The 24,966-nt window shown below is 39.4% G+C and overlaps 1 protein-coding gene across 1 annotated transcript in view; it reads left to right on the top strand.

Moving 5' to 3' along the window:
* The window catches only part of CUNH1orf87 (chromosome unknown C1orf87 homolog), a 123,038-nt gene that overhangs the window by 91,558 nt on the left and 6,514 nt on the right, over positions 1-24,966 (top strand). The window contains 5 exon segments of the mRNA XM_053655642.1: positions 1,918-2,015; positions 15,185-15,249; positions 20,737-20,816; positions 24,082-24,210; positions 24,212-24,293. Coding sequence (XP_053511617.1) covers positions 1,918-2,015; positions 15,185-15,249; positions 20,737-20,816; positions 24,082-24,210; positions 24,212-24,293 — 454 coding nt within the window.

Below are 24,966 nucleotides of genomic sequence, written 5' to 3'. Positions count from 1 at the left end.
TGATTACCATTGAAAAAATAGTTGTTACTCATTTTCCCCAAGAGGAGGGGGCACAGCATACCACACAGGCCACATGGGAAAGCACCAGGGTCTATCAAGAGGCAGAAAGGATACAGGGAAAATGTGGGCAAGAGCCTTCATCATGGAATGGTCAAGGCAAGGTAACCAAGTTTAGAACTGACTACATTGAGTAATTTGGAACCTGGTCTGTCCCATTTTATCTGGTATTTGGCCCTGGTGTGACAAGTGCAGGGAAACGGTGGCAAGTATGTGAGTTCCAATAAAGGACGTGGTTGGTTTGCATATGAAAGGCACACTTTCAAGCCAATCCTTTAGTATATCTAGGAATTGGCTAGCTCTGGGAGGAGCAACCTGTCCAGAGTCAGCAGGGCCCCAGATGTCAAAGTGTCAGATGTGCATGATGCAGATATTATACTGAAAATGCTCCCAAAATAATAATAGTAGCTACTATTCAGCCGAAACACTAAAATAGATATTTCTTTTTCCTTCCTCCCTCCCTTCCTTCCTCCCTTCCTTCCTTCCTTCTATTCTGTCTCCCTCTCTCCCTCTTTCTTGTTTTCTCTTCCTACTTCTTTTCTTTCCTCTTCTCTCTTTCTCCTCTTTTTTCTCCCCTCTTTTTCTCCCTTCCTTCTTTTCTTCATCCAACAGATATTAACCCAATGTCTACTAAAACCTGGGCGCTATTCTAACTGCTTATTTTCTCATGTAATCTTCACAGAATCCTGGGAAGTAGAAAACACCAGTCATATTTAGTAAATAAAGTAGTAACCAGGCATAGAAAGGTTAAGTAACTTCCTAAGATCACACAGATCACGGGCTCCAGATCTGGTGCTCAGAATAAGTCCTGTTTTTTTCCCCGAAGTCTACATGCTTAAACATTGTGCTAAACATATGGCATATTCCATCATACCTCCAAAGTTTGACATGTTTGAATCTAAGTACCAGGCACACACCAACTTGAGAACTGAACTGGTTTGTCAGCTAGACTCAGAAAATAGGGACTACTGGTCTAGTGGTAACTATCAGCCCTCCTGGAGCCTGGAGGCCTCGGTTCAAATCCTGGAGATGTCTGATTTTAAGTGAACTATATAACCTCTTGATGGCTTAGTTTCCTCATCTGTAAAACAGGCTAACAATAAAACTAATCACACATACATAAAGAAAATATTAAGTACATGGAAAACTGCAGTGACCATTAATTCATCCAACAAATAATTTATTGAGCATCTGGTTTCTAGACTAAGTTCCATGATTTATTAACTAGGTGACATAGAGGAAATTACTTAAATCTCTCTAAATCTTGGTTTCTTCAAATACAAAATGCAGATAGTAATATTAACCATGCTAATACAGCAAACTTGTTTTGTAAATCAAAGTAGATGTACAAAACATTTTGCAATTTACCTATGTAACAAGGGTATGTACTTTCTAGGCCATTTTTTTTCTTTTGAACATTTTTTATTGTTGTTCAAGTACAGTTGTCCCCATTTCCCCCACTGTCCCCCCACCCCAGCCAGCCCCACTTCACACCCTTCATCCCACCCTCTTTTGTTTGTCCATGTGTCCTTTATACGTGGAAACCCTTCCCCATTTACCCCCATTATCCCCTCTTTCTAGGCCTTGACTACCAATTCTGTGGTTGATAAAAATTTAAGATGAGAATCTTAAAGTTCAGTGACTTCAGGGCAATGAACTCTACTTCTATGTCAACCATCTAAAAACTTGCTGTTGTTGAGCATTTAGACATTCTTATCCTGAATGGTATTCTAATGGCATTAATACAGTGTACTCTGGGGTATTAATTCCTTGTCAAAACCATGTAGATTCTAATTATGGAACAGAAATTCTCATTTTAGTTTCATTGCAGTGACACGTCAAAGTCTTTCTTATTCATAGGTCAGGCTTATATGTGGGAAACATGGATTATGTGTGACTTTGAGCCTCCTGGAAACATTGCTTAACCATCAAGATTTGGCTCACCAAAACAAAATAAAGTAAGTTGATCTCTATTCACCGAGTCCTCTAAAGGGATGCCAAACACAGAGATCTGTCTCTAATCTAGAAGTTTTACATGTGAAACAATGAATTTCACCACCGAAAGACCGAGTTAAGAAATGTTTGCTTATATTAAAACCAGTCTTCTTAGCCATAGAAAAACCAAACCAGTGAACTTCTATTTCCAACCATTATAGACTATCAGTAATCAGATTTACCATTCTATGTGAAACAACTAAAAAATAGGACAAGGTATATGAAATAATGGTTTTCAGACATTGCACAAGAGGCAGCACAGAGCAATGATTCTTGAGAGAGGAAAAAAAAAAAACAAGGCAAGTTCAGCAAGAATGGAGGATCCAAACTTAGTGAAGCATTCTCCTGAGCTACAGAGATAGACTGCAGGGTTCAGAAAAGCCGAGGAGGCTAGAATGCACAGTACAGAGTAGCAAGGGGAGAGATCCCTTCAGACTTCTTTCAGGAGTTTTCTAAAGAGTTGCCCTAGCGTCTTCATGTGAGTACTGGCCAATGTATGCATTTGATAAACCTACCCAAGTACAGAGGAAGAAAAATCAAAAGAAAGAATTGGAAAAATGCTTGGATCTCACGCAGTGTCAGGAATAGTTCCTATTTTCACAAACCAGGCAGGAACACATGTGGCACTGAGCAGAGTCCTCAGCAGGATATTGTGCTGGAGTGAGGCCAAATCACCCCAGAAATTTAACAAATTTTACAAGCCCTAATAAAGTTTAAAATGATCAAACTGTTTCTAACTTAACTGCACCCAAGAACAAAATCCTCAAAATTCCAAAGGATTTAAAAAACATAAAAATATTAAATTTACAATATCTGGCATTCATAAAGAATTAGCAGGCATGAAAAGATGGAAAGGTATAATCTCTTATTAGGAGAAACACCAATTAGTTGAAGCAAATTCATTAACAGAGATGCTAGAAATAGTGTAAAAAGAGCAATTATAAACACACTTTACATGCTCATAAAAGCATGAACACAATAAGAGATATGGAATATATAAAAAGAGAGCCAAAACCAATAACCCTAGTCTAATAATATAATTTTAAGTAACCTGTGGTCAAAGAATAAATCACAAGGGAAATTATAACATGTGTTGAGCTGAATTAAAATGAAAACACAACATACCAGTAATCCTTGGCTTTCCCTTTTCTCACATTTCATCTCCAATTCATCAGTAATCCATTAGTAAATCAACTCTTTGTTCAAAATATGTCCAGAACCTGGTCATTGCTCACCACTTCTCTTGTTACTTAATTACATCCCATCCAAGCTACCATCACCTTTCTCCTTGATTACTATTAATAGCTTTTAACTGAACACTCTTATCCCTGTCCTCAGTTTATCCTCAATCCAGCAGCTACAGTGACTTATTAAAACCTAAAATAGCTCATGTCATGGTTCTGCTCATAACACTGAAAGAGCATCTTATTTTATGAAGAGGTAAAAAAAATCAAAGTCTGTATAAATGTGTTCTACATGCTCTTCTCCACCCCCCCCCCCACTTCTCTGGATCCATCTACAACTTTCTTTGTTCATTATCTTTCAGTCACACTGTCCTAGTTGTCTTCCTCTAACATACCACACACATCCACCTTAGCACCCATCCTCCAAATATTTCCCCTACCTCAAATGTTTTTCCCCAAATATCTTCATGCTAATTCCTTCACTTTTTAAGTTTTTGCTCAAATGTCACCTTCTCGATGAAGCCTAGACTAACCACCCTTTAAAGTTGTAGTTCCCACCCATTCTTACCCTTAACCTGCTTTTGTCTTGTACTCTTCTATATAATTATCAATTTCTAATGCATTTGATGATTTCCCGTTATATGATGTTTATTGTTTTTGTTGTTGTCGTTGATTTCTGACCGATTGTAGACTATAGTGTTATTGGGCAGGCAGGATCTTTATTTTATTCACTGATGTATCCCAAAGGGCTAGAGCAGTGCAAGGCACACAGTAGGCATTCAATAAATATGGTATTGTACTGAACTAGAAAAGGAATAGTCTCAAAGATACTTTTAAGGATACAGATACATGAATCCTGCCTACTTTCTAGCTCATGGTCAAATTGAAGGACTTCTCTAACTACCTCATCAAAATCAGGCCCCTTGTCAATATATTTCCTAGCCTTTATCACTATTTGTGATGTCGTATTTATTTGTGGGATTTGTTAGTTTAATGACTAGATAGTGATCTCCATGCTAGCAAAAAACATGACTGGTTCCCCACACACTTTACTCTCAACATCTTGTAGGCTGGTATCCAGCACATGGTAGGTACACAGTAAATATTGATTAATTCATTAACTTATCTATTTAACACACATTCATTGAGTGCCTGCTGTACACCAATCACTATTCTAGTCATTGGAAATATAGATAGGAATAATACAAAGCCCTTTCCCTCGAAGCTTGTATTCTAATGAGGAAGAAGAACAAGCTAGAGTATGTGGCCTACCACATGGTGGTAAGAACAATACAGAAAAACAAAGAAGGCTAAAGGTTATGGGAAACCTCAAGTGATAAATAAACGATGATAGAATGTTGAGTTTAGTCAAAGAATTTCTGCCAGACTAGCTTTAGGCTTGGAAGTTTCCCTACTCTGAAACCTTGTGGTGTGGTTGTGTGAGGGTGGATGGATGTGGTTAAACAGCAAAAGCGGAGAAGTGGACTAACAGTCAAGTAGAAAACCAGGAAGATGAAATTGGCAGGTTCCAAAAGGCAACAATATAAAAGGAGAACATACAAGTATCAAAGATCACATTATACCAGGTATTAAAATACAGTTCATTAGAAGACTGTGTTCAGAACCAAGATTCTAAGAATCAGAGATATTAGAATAAGAGTGAATAGGGAACAAATTAGGTTAAGCTACTTATATCAGTATTTTCACTTTCCCCTTGTTTAATGTGCATATCAGAGAAGCACGCTAATTTCTTTATTCACCTGTCTTTGACCTTTGAATGTTCAAGGACATTAAGACCATGAAACCACTGAAGAATTGCATGTTTAAGTGATAAACCTGTTTCATCCTTAAACAGACATTGGCTAAAGCTTCTTCTGGTGAATGAAATCCATTCCGTTAAGGGCTTTGTATGCAAACCTATATCTTTAAGAGATTAAAGATGTAATTTAGACACACATTTCAGGAGCTGAATGCACGAATCATTATTTTAGTACATATTGTCCATTAATCTGCTGTTCAATTGGGAACCCATTTGGAATGTGGTTGCTTGCTAATTAGCAGGATTCTAGTGCTGAGCTGCTTCCTGATTAAATGTCCTTTAGAATCAATAAAACATCAGGAGGGATTATGGTGATGTTGGATTAGCCCCATCTAACCAAATAAAATGAATTGTGTTCTCTTCTTAAACTGTCACATTGTGAGAGCTGATGAGAAGAGCAATTTCGCGAATGCTGTTGCAAAGTTGTCACTTTTTGTGTGTGCTTTTTTTGTAACACTGAGATTTTGTTTTTTGCAATTTGCCTACCAATTAGCAGAGACATTACTGAATGACTGCCAGGGTAAGGCGATTTTGAGAAAGACTTGATTACGATTTCAAATCTCTACTCTGAATCACCCTTATGTAAAATGAGTTCAGGTTGTGTTGGATGGAAATTATTATCCCTGTTCTTGGCCAGGAACATGTAAGTCAGAATTAGCATTTAATGTTTCTGTGTGACTTTGCAATAAATGGTAATTAAGGAGGGCAGAGAGAGAACAGGAGGCAAACTAATACTCTAAAATTGTATTGGCAAAATTAAATGCTTCAAGCCCAGTTTAAAACACAAGCACACAAGCCAAATTGTGTTGGGCTAGGGGATAAATAATGAAGCTGCTATGGAAGCTTCATAAATAGAGTGGAGCAATTGACACAGCCATGAGTAGGACTTACCATACACATCTGGCCCATTATTGAGACTGCAATTAGGTTGAAAAGGACTGGTTTGATAATCCCAGGAACAACCAGAGGATTTTAGGAGATAAAGGAAACATGAGGTGTCTGATTCCGCAATTACTTTTTAACGAGAATAGGAAAATTGTTAGGCAGCGAGCTATTAGAGATGTGGTTTGGATCTACCCATTGATTCAGTCTTGGAAACTGGACCTAGCTTTTAAGAGTTTAGTAATTCCAGTCTTCTCTTCCAGAAGGCTATAATTCATATGAGGTGAGGATAATAATAGTAATAATAACAATAATGGAGTTATTGTTATTATTAATAGCCAACATTTATATAGTGCTTACTATATTCCAGGAAACATTCTAAGCACTTTGTAAAAATTTACACTTTTAATCTTTGCAAATGCCCCATGAGGTAGGTACTGTTGTTTTACAGATGAGGTACAGAGGGGCTAAAATCTATATGCAACTGATAAATTAATTCGTCAATAGGCTAAATCAAATGCAGGCTGTCTAGCTCCAGGGTCTTGGCTCTTAATACAGCATCCTGACTCTCCTACAAGTCCTGTCAAACTCATAGTTTTACAGCACAATGGCTAAGGATAGGGGTCTTAGGCAAACTGCCCGAGGTCCAAGGCCAGGTCCACCTTTGGGCTTGATACTGAACACAGTTCTAGAATGAGGAGCCGAGCATCTCCTGCGCTGCCCGCTAGGACCCAGGAGAGGTGTAGGATAAAGATACAACCACAGGGAGGCTTTTAAGTTCCAGGAGTGGATAGGATCCAAAGCAGCCCAGGGCTCGCAGGGAAGTTCTCACTGGTTTGAAACGGCCGCTATCCCTTCAGCCCCCATGTAAAAAGGCAGCAGGAACTCTGGAATCCCATAGGCCAAGATAGAAACCCTGGCCCAGAAATGCACTGGCTTTGGGAACATGGGCAAATAAATAATTTCTCTTAACCTTTATTTTTCATCAGTCAAATGGAAAAAGTATCCTTTTGTCTACATTTGTGTTCATTGCCTGCATATCAGGGAAGGTCTCTGCTTGTTAGAGATAACCTTAAGAGGAGAAGAATACAACTTAGGCCACAGGACCACGGAGGTGAAAGCAAAGGGAGACAGTGCAGTTAAATGAGCACCCAAGCAGGTGAATTAAGTAACCAAATAACCCCTGAACTAAGAGTGGAAGGCACTGATGCAAGGCACCTGATGTGTCCCAGGCATGGGTCTAGATGCTTTACATGGGTTATCTCTTTTCAAACTCCCCACAGTCCCATGAGTTATGTTTTTCATACCCACTTCACAGAAGAGTAAACTGAATTTCAGAAATCTTAAATTGTTCCAAAAGTGGGGCATCTTTGAATCTTTGTTCCTATAATGGGCTGAAATATATCACCACCCAATTCATATGTCAAAATCATTACCCCAAGGGCCTCACACTATGACCACTTTTGCAGATAAGACCTTTAAAAAGGTCATTACATTAAAATGGGCTCATTAGGATAGGCGCTAATTCAATCTGACTGGTATCCTTATAAGAAGAAATTTGATCCTCTAGAGAAAAGACCATGTGAAGACACAGCAAGATTCCTGCCATCTATAAGCCTTCAGAAGAAGCCAACACCCTTGATCTTGACACCAAGGTGCTGACACCTTGATCTTCAACTTTCAGCCTCCAGAACTGTAAGAAAATAAATTTCTTTTGTTTAATTCCCCTCTCTGTAACATTTTGTTATAGCAGCCTGAGCAAACTGTGCAGCCTCTGAAGGCTAACAGTCTTCTCCACAGGCTCCTACCTTTCTGCCTCCTCCTTCCAGCGTACTTCTTACCCTCTCAGCTGGAGTAGATTACAGGTTCCCAAAGGAATGGGTAGAACAATTAAGCTCTTCATGAGAATTAACCTTTGAGCAATCTGAACAGCCCTTCTCTTCAGCACTGTTCTATGTGTGTCGGCTGAACTCGGTGGGACTTGTAGGAACCAAAAGGTGCGAGTTGGGGAACAGTGTGTCAGAGAGAAAAGGAGCAGTACAACCAAGGCGAGAAAGCAAGCAAAAGCATAGTGAGTCTGGAGAACTACACTGTTGTTATGACTGGAGCATACATTTCATAGGGGAAGAAAAGTAAAGGGCTTGAGAGGTAAGCACCAGCACACCTTTGATTTAAGCCTGTATAAGGCTCAGAGCAACGTGCCACCTACAATTAATTTCATCAAGATTACAAGGGCATTTCTATGAAATAGCTCACATTTTGTGTGTTTGGTGTATTTAGGCTTCTGTTTGGTTTCAATACATAAGACATTTTGTATAAAATGTCATCTGCTTCACAATCCCTGATTAAAGTTCCAATGAACAAATAAAGAGAGAAATAAATACAATAGTAGCAAAAACGAACAGTGCCATAATCTCAAAGGAATCTCTAACACTTATAAATAAATGGAATCTGGAAAAACCAGTGAGTTGGTTCCACAAACTTCACTCTGCCTACCTAAAGGAAGTGCATTAGAGGATATTTTGAGCCTTCACCAGTGCCTTTCCTTTGATTTGGAGGCCCCAACCAGAAAGCAACAGATGCTGCTGTGCATAGCTGCCTGAGTTTTGTTCCCATCCGCTACATCTCCAACCCAAGAATATACAAACATACACCTACCTGCTATCAATGAAAGGTCACTGCCACTAATTTAAGGCCAATAGGAGTTCCAAATTTGGGGCTCATTAACAGGGAAAAAATCTATTCAGGTAAACAGTTTACAAACCAGAGAGGCGCAGCCTCCAAAGGAAATGGAAAGTGATCCAGAGGAGGGTAGAGGGAAGGACCGCTTACATGAAGTTTCCATCCCCCTCTCTGATTGGTCGGGATCACACATTCTGGTTGGTATTGGCATCAGCGGGAGAAATCCCTGGTAACTGTGTAAGCTGAGGAGTATATAGATTATGACATAATACACCAATTTAATGTTTGATGTTAAGCAGGTGGCGTGAGAAGATCCTGCCTCTGAGGCAGTCCAAATTGAGGGGCCCCAGGCAACCAGGTGCTGGTTGCTGTTGCCACCCACCCTTTAAATGCAGGATTAAATGTGCCGTGGCTAGGCCGAAGGAAACCTACACAGCTCATCCGTTGTGTTGTGTGGAATGGGAATAGTTCCTCGTCTGACCCTGGCTAGAGAGAAAACCCAACATGTAAGGCCTAATTTTTAAAAATACTGCACAGAGAATCGTGAGCCTGCAAACTCCAAAAAAACACATTTTTGAAAATGGTTTACTCTAGAAACTAGAAAGCATTTAGAAAACCACTTGTGTTCTCTATAAGATATAAGCTATGTCCTCTATTAAAATGAATTGGAAAATAATAAGCATAATGAGAGTAAAAGGCTGTAAAACTGATATTTAAAAAGCACAAAAAGTAAATTAAAGAAATTAGAAAAACCTTGGGGAAATCTAAACACTTTCAAGCAAATAAAAACTTCTACAGCAGAATTAAGAGGTAACAAGGACTGTAACAATGTGTGGTGGTGGATGTTAACCAGACTTATTTTGTCATTTCACAATATATTCATATATCAAATCATTTTATCGTACACCCAAAACTAATATACTATTATGCAAATTATATCTCAATAAAAAATATGAAACAATCAAGGAGATCTGAACACTGCTAGATGCTTGAGGAAATGACGGCATTTATGTTAAATGTTTACATCATCAAACCTGTCTTTAACAGGCCAGATGGTAAATATTTTCGGCTTGGTGGGTCTACAGTCTGTTGCAACATCAGATATGTCACTATGGCCTGTAAGCAGTCCTGAACAGCACAAAAATAATGGCTATGGCTATGTGCCAGTAAAATACTATTTAACAAAGACAGAGGTGACCGGGATTCAATTTTAAAAAAGGAAAACTTATAGACAAAAAAACTGTACTTGAAAAATAACTAAATAAATTTTTTTTAAAAAAAGGAAAACTTAACACCAAATATATCTAAAACATAATATCAATTGAGAGGTTCCCACAAAATCTAAAGAGCAAAGAAAATTTTTAAAAATAGTAGATATAGAAGAATAAGACTGGAAATTGAATGCTCAAAGCCTTGGTTTATAGAATAAGAAAATACTGGATTGGCCAGAAAGTCTGTATGGTTTGTTCTATAAAATAGGACACGTTTTTCATTTTCACCGATAACTTTATTGATTTGTATATTTTGAGTATGTCAGCTATCTTCCATTACTGAATTCTAGTGAGTGGAGCCCAGGGGTGCTGCTAAACATCTTCCAATGCATAAGACAGCCCCATGGTAAAGAATTATTTAGCCAAAATGTGAAGAGTACCAAGAAATTTCGCAAAACCACTTTTGACACATTCAACCAGTCATAGCACCTTCTCCTTACGCTGCACAAATCCTTTTCTGTTTCAGTTGCATTTTTACCTTTCTTGACACAATAAAGCATAATATGCCAAAAATGTCGAGTATCTTCTTTTACCTTCAATATTAAAATGACTGCAGGGACTTCTGCCAAGATGGAGGCATAGGTAGAAACATTGTACCTTCTCACACAACCAAGTTTAAAAACAACAAAGTTTTAACAACAAAAACACACCCAAACCACAGAAAATTGAACTATACAGAAGTCTGACAACAATGAACCCTTCAGCCAAATGGGTAAGAGGGGCAGAGCCAGCAGCAGAGTGGGGTGGGGCAGGAAAGATCCACTGGACCCACCAGGCACGTGACCCAGGCATGCAGGCAGCTGTGGGTGGATCCCAGGTGTGGAGTAGCAGCAGGCGCACCCAATGAGGGATGAACATGGTCACATAGTCGGGAGCAGATAAACCAGTGAAGGAGCGAGCAGTGAGATAGACCACGCAGGCCCCAGCAGCGGGAAGCAGCAGAGGGGACCACTACTGTCCCTCTCTGACCCCGCCCCCACATACAGCATCATAAACCTGGGTGGCCCCACCCTGGTGAACTCCTAAGGCTCCGCTCCTCATACATAACAGGCGTGAACAGAGCAAAACATTATGGCTCAAGAAGAACTCAAAGCCCCAGAGCCTATAACTCTAAGCGACCAAGAAATAGACAGACTTTCAGATGCACAGTTCAAAACACTGGTGATCAGGCTGCTCACAGAACTGGTTGATTTTAGTCACAAATTAGAGGAACATATGAAGGCTAAACTAATTGAAATGAAGGGAAATGCACAGGAAACCAATAGTAATGGAAAGGAAACTGGGACTCAAATCAAAGGAGTGGACCAGAAAGAGGGAAAAAAGGACCAAACAGAAGAGAATGAAAAAACAAGAATTCAAAAAAATGAGGAGAGGCTTAGGAACCTTCAGGACATCTTTAAACGCTCCAACATCCAAATTATAGGGGTACCAGAAGGGGAAGAGGAACAGCAACAAGTGGAAAAGTTATTTGAACAAATAATAAAGGAAAACTTCCCCAATCTGGCAAAGGAAATAGACTTCCAGGAAATCCGGAAGCTCAGAGAGTCCCAAAGAAGTTGGACCCAAGAAGAAACACACCAAGGCACATCATAATCACATTAGCCAAGATTAAAATGAAGGAGAGAATCCTAGAAGCAGCAAGAGATAAGGGGACAGTCACCTACAAAGGAGTTCCCATCAGAATGTCAGTGGTTTTCTCAAAGAGACCTTATAGGCAAGAAGGGGCTGGAAAGAAATATTCCAAGTCATGACATCCGAAGACCTACATCCAAGATTGATCTATCCAGCAAAGCTTTCATTTAGAATGGAAGGACAGATAAAATGCTTCTCAGATAAGATAAAATTCAAGGAGTTCATCATCACCAAGCCCTTATTATATGAAATGTGAAAGAGACTTACCTAAGAAAAAGAAGATAAAAAATATGAAGAGTGAAAGGACAGCAAACTCACAGTTATTAAGAACCACACCTAAAGCAAAAGCAAACTAAGAGGACAGCTAGATCAGGAGCAGAACCATAGAAATGAAGATCACATGGAGGGTTAGCAACAGGGGAGTGGGAGAAGGAGAAAGGGGGAGAAGGTACAGAAAATAAGTAGCATAGACAGTAGGTAGAAAATAGATAGGGGGAGGACAAGAATAGTATGGGAAATATAGAATCTAAAGAACTTGAGACATGTGGTCATAAACTAAAGGGAAGGAATGGTGGGGGGGTGTGCAGGGTGGAGGGGAATGAATCGGAGAAATAGAACAACTGTAATGGCATAATCGATAAAATATAGTTAAAAAATAAAAATAAAAATAAAATGACTGCACAAAAATTCATCAATTTTTATAAGTTCTTTCTTAAATGCATGCTGATATGACAGTTGTCACAATACACTCTAATAAAATTGTTCCAAATGAAATTAAAGACAACTAAACAGTATTAGAGCCTTCATAGGGAAAAAAACTAAATGAACTTTCTGGCCAATCTAATAGAAAAATTAGACAAGAAGTAAAAACAAAGTTACAAGTGAAAAATATTTGTAGAGATGGGAAAAAATTCTCTTGGTACACATTAAAAGGATTCACTATTCCCCAAATTAAATTAAGAAAAAAATGTATCCTTGTCAATCCTGACAAAATTTTTGTATTACAAAGACAAAGAAAAGTATTTAAGGCTCCAGACCAAAAACAAAATAAAACTAAACCAAAGCAATAAAAGGCAAAAATTTATTAAAAATGAACAAAAATAAGACTGACTTCAAGCTTCTGCAATAAAGAATGTCAGAAGACAGTGGAGCTGTGTTCATGGAATTCCATGGGGAAAAAAATGTAACTGAAGCCAAGTTTATATTGCATGCATGTGTAAGGCCACATAGTACACTGGTCAAGGGCAAAGGATTTGGAGTCAGGCCTCCAGGGTTTGAATTCTGGCTGCTCCATTGATCCATGCCCTTGGACTAGTTACTTACATGTCTCATGAAGTGGTTGTTTAAGTGAGAAATGCACAGAGTACTCAGAATGCTCACTGAAGGCCATTTTAAGTTAATAAATTAAAGTTAGAATTTGAACTCAGATCCGTCTGCATCTAGGATCAGGCTCACACACCATGTCCTTCAGCCCTGATTTCTTCGACTTGATATTAGAAGTTTGGCACTTGCTTCTGTGATTAGTATTATAGTGCCTATTATGGCAACCAGAGCCACTGCTCACACTGAAGTTGTCAATGTCTTTTTTTTGAAGGTCTTAAAGTCAAATAAAGAATATGGAAGGTCTGACTTTGGGTGGTGGGCACAGTGCAATATACAGATGATATATCATAAAAGTATACACTTGAAACCTATATAATTTTATTAACCAATATCGCCTCAATCAATTTGACTTAAAAAGAGTATGGAAGAAATAAAATGCTTTATCAGAAGGATCTTAAGAATTGCATTGTCCATATCGGTCCTATACACCATTTAAATCAGACAACATCTAAATTCAATACTTAGAAAATTCTCTCACAGTCTCCTCCCCTACTAACAATGCATAATCAAGAAAGGGCAAGAGAGTTTCCAGTGCCATTTCGTCCAGAGACCTTATCTCATATTTGATAACTACTACCCATTCTGAAAAATAAATGTTATACAAATGTGAGAATATCAGTGGGTCTCTGGGTTTTTGTTGTCACACTGTTGTTTTTCAGAAGGTCAGAAGATGCTCTAGGCATAAGCCTGGTCTTCCTAAGAGGGCCTAGAAATAAGCTGCAGCAAGTATAGAAGACAGGAGCTACTTCTATTGCAGTTCATGTCCAGATCTGAGCTAGTATCACATCACATGCTATTGCACCTTCTTCTCTGCCTATAGACTTCAGCAGCTGATACAGTCATCAGCTTATCTGGCTGGCAGTTCGACATACCTATGCCTTATCTTTTCATGTGACCAAAAATAAATGAGGCTCTGGGGACCATATTTTAGTACTGACCTAAGAACTTTGCTGATTTGTGATATCAGGTACAGGAAAAGTCTTATGTAATATAAGCAAAATAAACTAGTTGTATATCTAATGAATTATTTGTATTTAAGGAGAATAAAACCACATGATGCTAGAACTCTTCTAGAAAACCTAAGGCATATACTTCACAATTTGGTCTTTATTTTTGCTTAACTTCTGGTGGGCAAGAAGAAGATAAAAATTCTTATCAGTAGCAATTCATTTGCTGGCAATAGAAACTGCCTTTTGCTAACATAAGCAAAACAAACATTTCGAAAGAATGTGGAGTAGCACACAAAATTAGGGAAAAATAAAACTTCGGGATGTACCAAACCAAAAATTATGAGACACAGAGGCAGAGACAGAGAGTGGGAGAGAGGGAGGAAAAAAGGTAAGGGAACAGAGAAAGTGACATGGTAGACAAAGCAGGTGACAATATCATCTAGGGAAGGGTATGGGATTTGACTGTGGTCCATTACCCCAGAGAAGATTATATTTATATATAAATAAGGGAAAGATGAACACTGGGCAAGAAAATATGTGATTTTTTTTACTACGGAAGCATTCCTGAAGTACCTGTAAGCTTTAACTGACTCCCTCATTGCCACGTGCAGATGTATTGTTCAGTGTAATTTCTGCTTGGGGAACTTCACTAAATATTGTCCATTTGTACTCAGCATTTGTTTCTACTCCCTTCTATGTTCTTTCTTGTGTTGCAATACTTCCTATTCTTGGAAAGGCTAAAAAGAGCATTTCCAAAACTCCCTTGACACCAACGCTCTGGAATTGATTTAAGTTCTAGCAGAGAGACGCAACTGCATGAGATTTGAAAGACAGAAGGGAGTGGAAAGAGGGACAAAGATATTTTAGGTATTTGTTTGTTTGTTTGTTTGTTCATTTATTTATTTAGTTTCCTGCAGTAGTAGGGATCCTGGACCCTGGCAGGCCTCAGTGTTTCCAGTGGCCAAATGCACTTTGTACTGCCTTGTCACCAAATTCATGGTCAAGGGCAACTGAGAAATGAGCCAGAATTTCCCGTAGACCCCTGGTTTCTAGATTGTATCTGCTGAGGCCTGACCCTGAGGCTCACAGCAGACATCAACCTCCACTTTACTGGCCCTTGAAGTCATTTTGTGGGCATCTAATTCCTTATGTTAAAGCTCTTTCTCATAGAGATACTTTTAAAAGCTCCTGTTTCCTGCATTGCACCCTCAATGATACAGGTATCAAAAAGCTCCTTCAAAACTATCAATATAAACTTTGAGCTTTATTGCACATTCTTTCAGGAAAATGATGTTGATCACCAATATTTTGTCTTTTTTGCTTGCACAGGTGGCAGAATTTTGTTGAGTTGTTAAGCAAAGCTTCCTCAACTTTGTCCTCTGATTTGCCTACAGGTGAGTTCAGTAATCTTGTTTCTTGAAGGGCCTCCTATCACCCAGAGCTATTGTTGTCTCGAATGCTCAGCTTAGCTGGTTGCTTGTTGGGTTTGATCTTATTGATACCAAAAATGTAAATGACTCACTGGTGCAGAAAAAAATAAGAGAATTACCTTAGTGACTATTTTTTAGGCCAGTTGGATCATAAAATGTATAACTCTCCAGCTTTTATTACATCATGAAGCATTCTCTAGTGTCAGTGCTTTATGGCGAATGCAGCACACTTACAAAAGTTGGCGTTACTTATTGGAACTTTAGCCACCCAGGCCCTTAGCTTGAGGAGTCCCACAGTTGTGTACCTATCCAACTGATAGCTCAGAAAAAATCTAAGATTTATATATGTATGTTTATTGCAGCATTTCCTAATGTTTTGATGAATGGAAGCAATATAAAGACCCTTTAGGGACCATTTACTCAAATTACAGTCTATCCAATTGATAAAACTATGCAGCTGTAATAGCATAGCTGGGCTGATACAGGAAGATTTCCGGGACATACTATGAAGTGAAATCATAAGGATGATGTGGGCAAAGTATTTAGCAATTGGCACATTTTTAATATGACAGATGAAAGAATATGCATTGATATTAATCTGCTGTTGCAATCTATTTACTATATCAACTGTTTACTGATTACCTTTGAATCAAAACACAAGGTATTGAGAATTTGGGGTGGGAGAGTACATCAGTTTTTATTCCAGCAGAAAAACAGAGACCTTACTAGGTGTGTCAAACGGAGGGACTTCACAGCAGAAAACTGGGGCATTGGCTATAGGAATATTGCAAGACTGAGAGCAGAAAGAGGATGGTGAGTATATTCATTTCCTCAGGGCTGCCGAAACAAATTACAACAAGCTGGGTGGCTTAAAATAATGGAAATTTATTCTCTCATAATTCCAGAAGTATGAAATCAATCACATCAGCAGTGACATTCTCCCTCTTTGCCTTCTCCGGGTTTGGGTGGCCCCAGGCATTCCTTGTCTTGTGTCTGCAGAACTCCAAACTTTACCTCTGTCCTCACATGGATCTTCCTCCCTCTGTGTCTCTTTTGTGTCTCTGTTTCTAAATTCTCTCTTTTTTCTTATAATGACACCACTCTTCATTAGATCTAAGACTCACCCTTGTCTTCAACTATTTGAGGCCAAGCATGAATCTGAAACATTCCTGTGAGACCACAGCTCTGGAGCAGGGAAGGTGTGGTCCACACCAAGCAAAAGACAGTTGCAATCACTATAAGAGAGTAATGAAGGGAATAAATACCAGAGAAGGAACAAATACTGGGAAGCCAAAAAAAATTCAAAACCAACTCCGGACACATGCACGGCCCATAAGGCCCTTTAGTTCTGTGAATACCTAACCCATTTCTCTTTCCTTTTCATCCTGGGTCAGCTAGATTCTCTTCTCAGCTATTGCTTGAACGCATTAAACACATCATCTTCAATATCTTTACCCCTGCTATAGCTTTTGTCTAGACTGCTCTTTCCCCATTTTCATGACTTTCTCCCTTGTTTCTTCACTCATGGCTATAGTCATATGTCACTTCAGAGAGGACTTTGGTGAGTTCCCTATCCAAAATAGCAACTGCCACTACTTTCTATGCCCATAATTTGTTTTAGTTGCATTTATAGTATTATCACTACTTGATGTTATTTTATATATCTATTTGTTTGCTCCCACCACTGGAATGCACACTCCAGGAGAAGATTGTGTCTTAGTCATTGTCGTATCAGAGTGCCTAGAGCAGGGTCTGGCATTCAGTAGGCACTGTTGGAGTTCCAGACAGATCCCTGCCTCTGTTGTCATAAGCAGGTAACTGAGACTTTCATCACCTCCATTTCCTCATCTGTCCAATGCAGGTGGTTTCTATCTCACAGGATTATTCTTGAGATAAGTAAGAAAATATGACAAAAGTGTGCAGCATATACAGATATTTGACACACGAGATCTTTCCAGGAAAAGTCCAAACATTGTTAATTTAATGGGAATGTTTTGCACACCATCAACATAACCTGGCAGCCAAGGAGAATGGAGTGGAATATACATGCATAAACAATGACAACTTCACAGTCGGTGTGGGCAGTAGACACTGTTGAGTGAGCATGTGCACTGTGTGGTCATCGCATTCAAAGTGACTGAGCGAGTAGAGCAATGAATCAGCATCCAATTTTGCATTAAGCTTGAACGTTCCTCTGTGGAAATTATTCAGATGATTCAGAAGGCCACGGCTCTGGGCAACTGGTGACTGGCAGCTCCATCACACAATGAACCCGCTCATGCATCACATCTTGTGCAGTTTTTTGTGAAACATCAAATTACCCAGGTGACTCAGCCCCCCTACAGCCCAGATGTAATGCCCTGCAACTGCTGGCTTTTCACAAAACTAAAATCACCTTTGAAAGAGAAGAGACTTCAGACCATTGATGAGATTCAGGAAAATATAACAGGGTAGCTGATGGCGATTGGAAGAACTGTGTGAGGTCCCAAGGTACCTGCTTTGAAGGGGACTGAGACATCATTGTCCTATGTACAATGTTTCTTATATCTCGTATCTTCTTCAGTAAATTTCCCCATTTTTCATAGTGCATGGCTGGATACCTTCTGGACAGACCTCGTATATTAGTTTTTTCACTCACAAAAACTTCACTCAGTAGGTCCAATAAGGCCAGAAGCTGTTATTTACATCAGTTGTTATCTACCCTGGCTTAACGTTAGACTTACCTAGGGAATTCTTTAGAAGTCCTGAGCTAGGTTCTCACCCTAGAAATTCTGATGAAATGGTCTGGTGTGATGCCTAGGCATTGGTAATTTTTAAAGCTCCCCAAGTATGAGCATATTAGCAGACAGCACTGAAGACCACTGATTTAAAGTCGTTACTGGGGAACTGGGGGAGGGGCAGGCAGGAGCACTGGCCTTATTACTATCAGAATCCCCTGGAAGCCCTGTAAGAACCTGGCCCTTCCAACACCTGGAAATCTCTAGGAGCCAGCTTGGCTTATTTCCTCCAGTACAAACCTTCAACTGGCAGACTAGACAGATGGTTATTATTTATCCTTCCTGCTGTGTTAAGAAGAAAAAAATAGCTCTGCCTTGGGGTTTATCAAACAATTTTTACATGTGCAAATCATTATCTTTTTATAAGCAGATAGGTATTAGGAGAAAAACAGGGAACCTGAAAAGAGACCAGGAAGACTAGCCTGTGTTTTTCCTTAATAGTACTTCTAAAAGTGCAGACAGTAAAGAGAAATGAGAGTAGGACAAAGTCTAGGTTCTAGAATTCATACTAAAAGGGATAATGCATATGAACAGTGCCCGGAAAAATTCCTGGCTCATCATAGTTATTGTTAAGTCCTCTTCTCTAGGGAAACTAAATTTGCTTAAGGTCATAAAGTTATAATAACACAACAACAAATAATAAATCCCACATCGAGCATCTTCCCTGTGTTAATGTGATTTTTTAAAAATCCCCACATAACGGCGAATTGCTGGTATCATTTCCTTTTCACAAAGGACAAAACTAAAATATGCAAGTTTATAAAGGAAAGAAACAGGATTAGCATTGGCATCTAACACCTAACTTCATCTTTCTGCCCTTATGTTGTACACTGTTTCTAGAATCTCTTCAACTCTCCAACTCTATGATTCAGAGTCATTCGGATGGTTTTTTCACTGACAGGAAACAAAAAGCTTTCTTTCACATTCTCAGTGAAATAAGCAGGGGCCATTGCTACTAGGTGGTGATGGGTCCCTATGACAACTTAAATTTTCTGCAGATTAAATTATATCTGCCTGGGTGGGATTCCCCTACCTGGTTGTCATCATGATCCTCATTAAGCAGCTAGTAAGTTCTACTCTGTATAGCATTTGGGTTAGATGTGTGAAAATAAAGAAATACAGAGAAAAGTCCTTCTCTTCTAGGGCCTGAAAGAAATAGGAGAAATAGAACTATATATTTTATTTTCCAAACTTTAAATGAAGGAACATGGTTATTCATTTAGTCAACAAGTACGCATTGGGTCCTTATTCTCATGCTGAGTGCTGGGGCCTCAGAGAAGATTACGAAATCACGTTGTTTTCTCCATCAAGAAACTGATGGAGAAAATTCACAATGATTCACACGGGCAATACTAAAAGTCTAACAAAAGGCTTTTTGATCTGATAGGTGAATTTATTTATATATACATCGTTACATAGGTAATGATATTAGTTAACATTAATTGAACACTTGCTATGCTACAGGTATTTGCTTCAAATTTTCTAATTCATTTAATCCTCACAATAACCTATAGGTGGCATTTATACCCATTTTACAGAAGAGGAAACTGATACACACAGAGGACAAGTAACCTACCCAAGGTCGTGCAGTCAATAGAGAAAGGAGTTAAGACTCAAACCCAAGGCATCTGGCTTCAGAGCCTCTACTCTCCACCACTGCAGTATACTGCTGCCCTCCACATTTTGATTAAAATGTATTGACTGAACCATTTTCATTGAAAGTAGTGAAGCCAACACATAAGTGATACGTATTTCTTAATGGCACATTTGAATCATGCATTAAACACTGAAGCCGAAGTGCCCAGAAATCTGTGCCATGTGGTCATCACACAGATTTGTGAGATCACTGAGTCTCCAGTCTAATGGAAGGTACTGAGTGATGAATGAGTGATACCCACAATACGCTTTAGAGAATTTTAGCAGAAGGTCTTCACGTTTTTTTCCTGAATCCTAAAGAAACTTCTTCTATCCATAAAAGCAGCCAAGTGAGCAAGTTGTACCTGGACAGTAAAATCCCTGGGTTAAGGATGCTCTTCAAACCTCCTCCTGCACAGGACCTCTGACCATTGAAAGGAGCAAGGAAGGGAGAAGGAAAGGGTTTTACCTAAAACTTGAGGCACACACTTATGTGGAGAGATGGGCAGAAGTGCCTGCTTCTCTGTTAAGAGACAGAACCAGTGAAAGAAGTCCCTTTCCTCTCCCTAGACTGTAAAAACCGTCCTGATTCAGGCTGGTTCTACAGGCTATTGCCTGTGCTTACCCAGAACTCTCTGCTCCATGTGCACCACCACTATGGCCTTTACCAAGAAACTCCTACTCATCCTTCAGGTTCCCAGTTTAAGTGTTGCTTCCTCCAAGAAGCCTTCTATGATCCTCTACCATTCCCACACATACTCTAAAATAAGTTTAAATATCTTCACATTTTTCTTTGCTGTGTTTATGATCCTTTGTAATTAAATGACAATTTTGAGTAATTATTTAGCATCTGCATCCCCTTTGAGAGCTCCATCATGACAGGAATCAGATCTTTCTCATCCACCAGTGTATCCCCACCACCTAACACAGTGCCAATCATACAGCAGAGCCTCAACGCCTTCTTTGCCTGGGGGGTTGTGTATAGGTATTAAAATGAAGAGGCCAAACCAAATCCTTCCAGCTTCTCTTTCTTGTCCAGGTAAAAAAGGAAAGGAAACCTCAGTTGCTCCAGTGCAGGCTGAAGTTCCAGCTATGTCTCAAGGCAAAACTGAACATATGGTATGCACCTTGGTATGCAGAGCTGGGGCAGGGCTTCGCTGACCCTTCACCTTCTGTTCTCTGATGCTGGGTGGGGCCCAGGTGGGGCCCTCCATTCTGGTTTTTTTATTTCCACCCAAGGCCTTGATGTCAGACTGTCTTTGACTTTGAGACTCTTCTCTGGCAGAGAAGGGAAGTGGAAGAATCAGAGTGTAGACTGATCCCTGTCCTAGCCGGTATGCATGCAGAGACCCCTATCACTACTTGGTGACAGGCTTGCTTGTCATCTGCCCAAGAAATTGGACTAGTAGCATGTGTATGTGTCCTTCCAAAGCCTGTGACCAATCCACTAATGGCCATCAAAGTAAAGGGTGGCTAGGAGACCTGTTTTAACATTGTCAGTCCAGCTTCCAGACACTGGGGGGTGACCTTTTCACCACACATCACATTTTAAAATATAATGGGTTCTTTCTTTGCTTAAAAAAAATCTGGCAAGCAGTTAAAATCTGTTTTAATATTCCCAGAACTTAGCCAGGAGAAGATGCAGACAGAATTGAAAACCAGCCTGAGTCTTTCTGTTGTTGTTGTTTTTTAAATGCCCAGATTAGAACATAATTCATCTGAAAATGACGGGAGGGCTCTTCATGCACTTCACACTTTGAAATATTTTAGAAAAATAGTATCCATTTTGGCAAGCCACTTGCCATGCAAGAAACAACAGCAAATGCTTTTCTCCCAGAGTGTTAAGTCTGTTGTGATTAAGTACATAAAAAATATACTTTGCTCTTTTATTTTGCCTCTTGTTGGAGGATTTTGCTGCATCTCTGCAATAATTGATTCTTCTCACATTCATGTATAAACAGCATTCATTGTTTCACGTTCCAGAAAGGGAAATTGAAGCAGAAGTTTGGTAAAGCAATTTTCCTATTGTCCCAGAGAAAATCATTCATTCATTCATTCATTCATTCATTCAATAAACTTATCTTGAGAACCAACTGTGTGTCAGTCACTAACCAGGCCTTGAAGACACATAAATGACTATGTCACAGGCCCAGTCTTCGGATCTCTGATAGAGCAGAGATGTGAACAACTCCGACAACTATTACAGTAGCCCATGGTAAGTGCTGTGTTGGAGAAGGGGGCTGCAAAGCACCCAGCCTGGGGCTGTCAGAGAAGGCTTCCCACAAGAAGGGAAATATGACTTGGGTCTTGAAGGGTGAGTAGGAGGAGGCCAACAATCAATGCATACATGGCAAGAGGGAACAGCATGTACACAGCATAAAACAGCCTTATTTTTTTCTGGTTGTATGTGACTGCAGAAAAAGATATATAAGTAGGACTACAAGAAGATAAACAAGAACAAGAACTTGAATGGTCTTATGTGCCAAATGAGAAATGTGGGCTTCATTTGGATACAATGGGACCAAAGCAGTACAAAATGTGAGTGAATGAGTGAGTGAGTGAGTGAGTGAAACTTAATACAGGTCCACATAAATTTCCCCCCTTCCTGTCTCTAGTGGTCACACAGAAGGTTGAACTATCTGAAGAAATATAAAATTATTTAAAATCAGTTTCTCACATCCCAGGATCTCTTTGAATTTTCTAAATATCCACTGAACTGTACGTGAATAGGCATTTACCTGGGTAGATTATCTAAAGCTTCCTTTGGATTTCTAAAACAGTCAAAGCTCTAAGACTCACTACTCAATTTCCTTTATGAAACTTTCAGCTTTTCTCACAATTGATTTTTATCTAAGTGGAACTTTTACATATTAATCTCTTAAAATGTCCTGGTTGCTGGTCATCCATAGGGGTACAATTTCACATGGCATTCCATTATTTCAGATGGAACAATTCTTCACCTCCCTAACAGCAGCTAGACTCACATTTGCTAACAAACTCAAAACCTGGATTCTTACTGCAATTGCTGCTCTTTTGATCTATGGGATTTCCATTTCTTATAAGTGCAAAGTTTGAGACAAAGGTACAAATGTGAAAAAAAATCAGGTATTTGAAACTTGGGGAAGCACAGATGGTATACAAAAGTTAGAGGCATGATTCTATGGTGAATTAGTTAAGATTATTTGGGGTGCAATTAAGAGAACCAACTCTACCAACATAATTTACAAGAAGGACAGAGAAGCACACTGTGTTACCTAAAGACAGAAATACAACAATGAACCGAAATCAGGTAGCCAAACATTGTTATAACTTCCTATATCTTTTCTCTCCTCTCTTTCATCAGCTTCAGATTTCTATTTTGATTCTTTCTTTCTCTCTTTCTTTCTTTTTTATTTCTCAGCAGACCATCTTTTTCTCATTTCTTGTACACAGCAGAAAATCTGTTAGAGTACCTGCCTCTCACACAGAATAATCTTTGTCTATCTCTCTGTCTTTACCTTGCACCAATCCTTCCAAAATCACTGACCCATCTTGCATTAGATGTCTAGTTTTATACAAAGTATTTAGACACCTGTTGGTTCTCTCTACAGCAATGTGGACAGCAGCAATTCCTGGGAAGGTGGGGTTGGGGAGATCAAACTGTAGATGCCCTCTGTCTCTACATGGTAGATGACAGAATGTCTTATATGGCCCTACTGGGACTTGCCCACTTATTCTTTATAAAATCTCTATTTTGTAGTGAAAATGGGGTTATAATACCAAAATGAGCTAGATACAGACTCTACACCCCGTCCTAGTTTTGTGTCTACCATTCACTATATGACCTTAGTAAGTCTCTAGTGCTCTCTGGGCCTCAGCTTTCTTTGTTAAATGAATAAGACAGATAGAACTAGAGGTGCTTTAAGGTCTGTTACAATGAGCCCAATTGCCTAAGGTAATATCACTATTGTTTCAATCACTCTTTGTCAAGAAACTCACATTTATGATTCATGATCCAGAGATTTTTTCCACCAAGAAGTTATAAGCATTTCCTGAAGCCAATGCCTTGTGGACACCACTAATACGAAACAGAGTAGAACATCATGAAAAGCCTCAGCCAGTTACAAAAACTTTGCTTTGTGTAAATCGGAAATGCAAACAATAAAATCATGATTTCATCCTTTTCCTTTAAAAAAATAACATTCAACATAGTAGTTTATATCCAACAAGACTTGGCAGATACGGTCCTATGGCACTGAGGACTTGAAACTCACCCCCCTGGATTTACAAAGCCAGACCTTGCAATAAATCTTCCTAGTTGTGTGGCCTCATCTTGGGCCAGAAAACTGGAGGACCTCTGGGTGGTGAATGTGTTGCCAGTGAGATGCTTGTGTTGTTTTGGTAGAAATCTCCAGAAGAGGAGCTGCAGCCAGAAAACCTTCCTGCTGAGACTTCAGCCCCCCAAGATCCCCTGGGCTCTCTGACGATTAGGCCAGTCTCACAGCCTTTTGCGAGTCCAACAATGAACAACAATGAAGTCTGCAGAATGCGAGATGTGGATTGACAGGTTCAGGAAGCTAGAAAATGTCCTCTACCTGTGTGACCTGAATAATACAGGTGAAATGTGTGAAGTTTACAGCTGATATACATTTCTCTGCATGTTCTAGTCTGAAAAGGACACATCTTCTTTCACTTCTTAACAAATACAATTTGTATGTAAACCACGTTTCCGGCACTGTGCTGAACACAATCAAGAAATACAATCATGAATCAGACATGGGTGAACCCCCCACCAGGTTGCTCACAGTTTCTTTGTGTCTGTGAATCTTCCTCCATTCTACTACCTGAGTCTAACCACAATCCCATCTCATTCCCCTAACTGAAATACTCTGGCATGCCTGCCAACAGGCTGAACTCCAAACTTCTTAGCAAGGCAAAATCTAGAACCTGTCTGCCTGATGTGTCTCTCCTCTTCAACTGGCCTTTCAGAATATCTTACCCAGTCATAGTGAATAACTTGATTTCTCCTGGGGCTTGCCTTTTCTAACCTTACATCCTCCATCTGAACTGTCTGCTTTTCTTTACCTACCCCACTCCTGACAATTGTCCATCTTGTCCACCTGGCTAATTAATGCCTAAACATTGTATATGTTGACACTCAGCTCTGTTTCCTCTGAGACTCATCTGATTTCCACAGACAGATCAGATCTAAGCAAACCTTTAACTGGCCTCTCAGAGTTCTCTAACTTCCACTATCATATTTGATATACTGTATTTTTTTAAACTAAGG

This window comes from Artibeus jamaicensis, unplaced genomic scaffold (assembly GCF_021234435.1).
Source record: "Artibeus jamaicensis isolate MK-2021 breed Jamaican fruit bat unplaced genomic scaffold, CSHL_Jam_final scaffold_1019, whole genome shotgun sequence".
Lineage (NCBI taxonomy): Eukaryota > Metazoa > Chordata > Mammalia > Chiroptera > Phyllostomidae > Artibeus > Artibeus jamaicensis.
Note: the sequence above shows the minus strand (reverse complement) of the source record. Positions and strands in the feature narration are given on the sequence as shown.